General features: G+C 44.5%; 1 protein-coding gene across 11 annotated transcripts in view; it reads left to right on the top strand.

Moving 5' to 3' along the window:
* Positions 1 to 3683, top strand: part of mybpc2a (myosin binding protein Ca) — a 68353-nt gene extending 64670 nt beyond the window's left edge. For all 11 annotated transcript variants that reach the window (XM_032537638.1, XM_032537629.1, XM_032537637.1 and 8 more), the window contains 3 exons: positions 982 to 1118; positions 2808 to 2994; positions 3280 to 3683. In XM_032537638.1, the coding sequence (XP_032393529.1) occupies positions 982 to 1118; positions 2808 to 2994; positions 3280 to 3314 (359 nt within the window). In that variant the 3' untranslated portion in view covers positions 3315 to 3683. The remainder of the gene's footprint in view (positions 1 to 981; positions 1119 to 2807; positions 2995 to 3279) is intronic.
* The last annotated feature ends 1254 nt before the right edge of the window (positions 3684 to 4937 follow it).

The following is a 4937-nucleotide window of genomic DNA, read 5'->3' as shown; positions in this document are numbered from 1 at the left end:
AAAAAGGTCCATCAAAACATGTCAGAAATCTGTTTGCCAGTCCAGCATGATTTCTTCACCACAAATGGTTTTGGCTGTTTGGCCTTCATCAGGGTGGTGTCTGAGGTCTGGTGTCTGAGTGTCCATCTACATTGTCTACTGATCAGTGATGTGACTGATAATTAGGCATAGACCGTCCCTGACTGATTATTGGGCAGTTTTTTGGCAGTTGGCAGATTATCTGTATTGGCGTTTTATTTGCCCGATAACTAATAAAGTGAATACATTTAAAAAAGTGTGCTACTTTTGCTCGGCGACAGCTCTGAATGTGTGTCCCTTCGGCCCACAACACTATCTGACTCTCTTTTACTGTGAATTATGTTGAAAGTTTCTCATTTATTAAATAATTGCAATTAAACAAAGTTTTGTGTTGAAGTTTGTAAAATTTCAAAATCTTGATATTGATTAAAAGATTTTTATTTCCACTGTAAATGTATATTGGTTTCACATATTGGTTATCAGTTTCATTAATGACTAATAATCAGTATCGGTTGATCCCTACTAATAATCATCAACAATAGCAAGCACACAAAACATTATCAACTTTTTCTTCTGCTAAAATACTATTTACAATTACTCTTAGTGGTTACACATATGTACAATACAGTCATAATAAATACCTAACCATCTTTTCAGGCAATCCTCAAACAAAATTAATATTTCATCTTAACCCGTCAATGAGTAAAATGGTTGAACATTAATTTTCAAAGCCAGGGAAGAAATTCTATATTCTTCCAATCTCACACATAAGGAAACCAGGAACTACCCTAATGAAGGCACGCCAACTGAGAATGTTTGGTGAACATGGCTTGCTGTACTGGCCGAGAGTTTTCCTTTTAATGGATAAGCTCACACTGTTCTGCACCTGTACAGCGAGGTGTACGTGCATTTTTTTAAAATAAGAAATACATTGAGATTCATAACACATCTCCGCCTGTCCAGGTTTGGACTACAAGCCTCCACCCTTCAAAGAGATGGATGTGAACCGTTCCCCGAAGTTCACAGCGCCCCTGGTGGACAGATGTGTGGTTGCAGGTTACGCCGCAGCCATCAGCTGTGCTGTCCGTGGCTACCCCAAGGTATTTACATATTAACAGTTAACCAGTGTGTGTCAGTGAAACTATATATTTTTTTATTATTTAATAATTAGCTTGAAGATCACTTTAGCTGGACCACAGCCCAAACACTCCTCTTCCAATTTGCTCTCAGAGTTGTTTCTGCAACCAACTTAAGCTACGACCAATAATTAGTACTGGAATGCTGTTTTAATTAGCGATACTGGTTGCCAGTTACTCATTTGGCTAATCTACCTTATCTCAAAAACAGTATGCCAGGTTTTCGGGCAATCCCAATATCCTCCAACCACCCACTTTGCAATTCTTAGTTACGTTACTGCCCACACCTCCCACCAACTTCCCAGTCAGTCTTACAGCCCTAACACGCCAGTTTCCACCCTACGCAGACAGTTTTGGCAGGAAATGCCATAGCTAAAACCTAATCCTTTATCATCACTGCCCATACCCCCCCCCCCCCCCCCCCCCCCCCCCCCAAAAAAAAAAAAACTCTAGCTAGCCCATTTTCTGCAGCATGAACTGTCTATACTCAAGACACCTTTCTCTCTTTCTTGTCTGCATACATCAATGTTTCAGCCTACTTCTTAGCTCCCCTCTGGCATTCTGAATGTACATCTACTGTATATCCCAAGCCCCCCAGCTGTTCATGTTCTCTGGCTTTTAAGACCTGTGCATCAGGAAGGCTTTTTTATTGGTCTGCAGTGCACGGATCCAAAGGTAGACCCCTCCCGAGGCTTTCTCCACTCTGCGGCGGCCATCCTGCTCCACCATTCCCCCGTGGCATTCACTGCTCATACGCTTCATATATTCAATTAACTATTCATTTCAATATCAGTAGATGGTGTGGTCCCTGCTTTGGAATCCGTGGTTAAGCGTTGAGTTTGGAGTTCATTTCTGCCAAAGTGATATGAATTAATTATTTGTCTGTTTGTTCATTTGTTATCAAGTAAAACAAAACAAGAATTTCGGTGGCAAGCTTGTCCATCGGACATGGAATAAGCCAGAAGCTGTTGTTCCAAGAAGGTTTTTAAAAGATTTCTCCTGCATGAATGGAAAAACTGCTAATCAATAAGTGTGTTTTTTGTACTATATTTATACTCTAATAAGGGTTATTTCTGTTCATATACAGGCAATGGGTAAAGTACACATCACATTTGGACTGTCACTTAGCATAGAAACCTGCAGAATACATATATGCAATGTCCATAGTGTATTTGCTACGGTATCTATCTGTGAGCAAACTATAAATTACAGCGCTGCAGCACTACCCATCCAGCTCACACTTTACCTGTGTTGGCCCCTGATAGCTTTGCTGCAAGGGTATGCTACAGATTTCATGTTTTGTCTTTTTAGAGGGAGTGTTCAAGTTTTGAGTGTCAAACAGTGAATGTAGAACAGTCAGAGAGGATTTTGATGCCTTTGCAGCAGGAGTGTATTTTTATGTCTGAAGCTAGAACAAGAGGTGGAGCAGAAAGATCTTTGAACACTTTTTTTTTTTTTTTTTTTTTTTTTTTTTTATCCCTCCGAATCGGCAAAGATTTGTCAAGCCGAAATGTTGACCTAATTTCACCTCTCCCTTTTCCCTCTGCTCTCCTACCCTCCCAACGTGCCTCGCTCTGTCTATACACTCCCTCCTCCTCTCCTCTCCTCTCCTCCATCCCACCATCCCTCCTCATCCAACACACTGTGCTTCAGCCAAAGATCGTTTGGCTGAAGAACAACATGATCATCCGTGAAGACCCCAAGTTCCTGATGCAGAACAACCAGGGCGTGTTGACCCTGAACATCCGCAAGCCAAGCACGTTTGACGGAGGCAGATACTCCTGCAGGGCCATCAATGATCTCGGGCAAGACGAGGTGGAGTGCAAGCTGGAGGTTCGAGGTAGGCTGAACTTCACTTCCATAGAATACCAGTGAACATGGCCTGGGTCAGGGCCAGTCCTCTATAAAGCTCTGCCTGACAAATCTCCATCTCCCCAACCCGCTTTCGACTGATCTCTTCTGAAGAAACTTACATTTGAGCCGCTAGCGCTAAAAATAAAAAAACACCTTATTGTATTTGTCATAAAGTCTCCGAGCCACAGACGTTTCTAAGTGCTGTAGTTTCTTTAAACAGGATGATCTACTAGCCTCTCATGCTGATTTAAATTTTCCTTTTTCTCCCCAGTTGTACAAGAGAAAGGAGTGGAGGCGAAGAAATGAGCGACAGCACGGAAGAGCAGAGGATACAGTCGAACACGAATAGTAATGGATTATGTATAATGGGATAGTCATGAATAAATATGATTAGAATAGATCACTGGTGAGGCTTTAAAGCCAATCCCCCTGCCCCCCCCCCCCATCCCCCTTTCGTCCTATATGCTTGCCTCTCATCGCTGCCATGACGAATGCCACATCAGTAATATGCCATAAATTCTTACAGCAAGCTGCCACCTTGTCACATCCTGACTGAGAGAAGCTGCTAGTAGTATAGTTGCGCTGCCCCGCTGTGACCACACACAGATGGATCCTTCTTATCTGTGAAGTGGACCTGTCACTGAACACACTTATAAAACAGCCTTTCATCCATTACGGCTCCCTGTGTTATCTGTTTTGTGTCCGGGACGTTTTTATAGGTTGGGATGAATTTATGATTGGGATGCAGCTGCAGCACGGAACCCTCTGCGGTGTGACCGACCAGCTGCACACCTCCTCCCGTGCTAGGTGTGGGCTGTGTGTGCCCAGGGGCCCGTTGGCCCTGTGATGGTTAAATGGAGGGATCACAATTCAGCCAGCCATGGCCGACATCATGGAGTAACCAGGATTATAGGGGTTCTTATACACAGATATAGACCTGCTGCATTCTTCAGGCAGGCAGGCAGGCAGGCAGGCAGGCAGGCAGGCAGGCAGGCAGGCAGGCAGGCAGGCAGGCAGGCAGGCAGTCAGGCAGGCAGGCAGGCACTTACAGGGCGCCCACATGCTCTCATACTACATTCCTCATGACATGACCTATAGTGGTAGGCCTTTACAGATACATGGCTTACACTCATGCACATGCAAACACAAACACACACTCCGAATCAGGGTCTCATTAGCATCACACACTAGAGACTAATTAATGCACCCATCAACACTGCCCTAATTAGCTCTCCCACGTCATTACTGAGCAAACGAATTACCGCTAATTTACACACCCGCAAAACAAACACAGCACCGTCTCTGCTGGGAGAGTCCGCCGCGGCTCGCCTCGCACACTAAATTAAAGCCTCACCGATGTGCTGCGACCCAGACCGCCGTCCCAAGTGACCCTGCCGGGCCCTTACACCCACACCCCCTATAACTCCATCATCGGACAGAGGAAGACCGGAAAAAAGATCAACTCGGAGATATAATAGCCCAAGTTGAGATTGAACGCACCAGTTTGTGGAGTTATATTGAGTTATGTGCAGAATAAATACATCACCCTCCTCTGGAGACGTGGGGCACTTTACTCTCCAGGCCTGTCCCACCACTGTCTGCATCAGGTCCTGGTCTCCTGTCTCTCCAGCAGAGGGGGTAAGAGAACAGTGACAAAGACCACTAGGGTCTCGCGGTGCAATTGTGAGTGGCGGGTTATAAAGAACTATTACATTACCAATGCGTGTCTGACTGAAGCTCCAAACCTGGCTGCTTCCAAAATATGCCAGTCTGATCCTGACTCTTTGCGTTCACTTCAAACATTCAGCACTTTGGAGTACAATAGATTGCTTTTCCTCCTTTACATTGCAGCATGTTGTTAAAGATGAGTTGAAATAGGGTGAGGGCATAAATGTCCAGATAAAGCAGCTAGGGGAAATCCTCCAGATA

The sequence above is a fragment of the Etheostoma spectabile genome, chromosome 15 (assembly GCF_008692095.1).
Source record: "Etheostoma spectabile isolate EspeVRDwgs_2016 chromosome 15, UIUC_Espe_1.0, whole genome shotgun sequence".
Classification (NCBI taxonomy): domain Eukaryota; kingdom Metazoa; phylum Chordata; class Actinopteri; order Perciformes; family Percidae; genus Etheostoma; species Etheostoma spectabile.
This window is presented reverse-complemented; position numbering and strand designations above follow the sequence as displayed.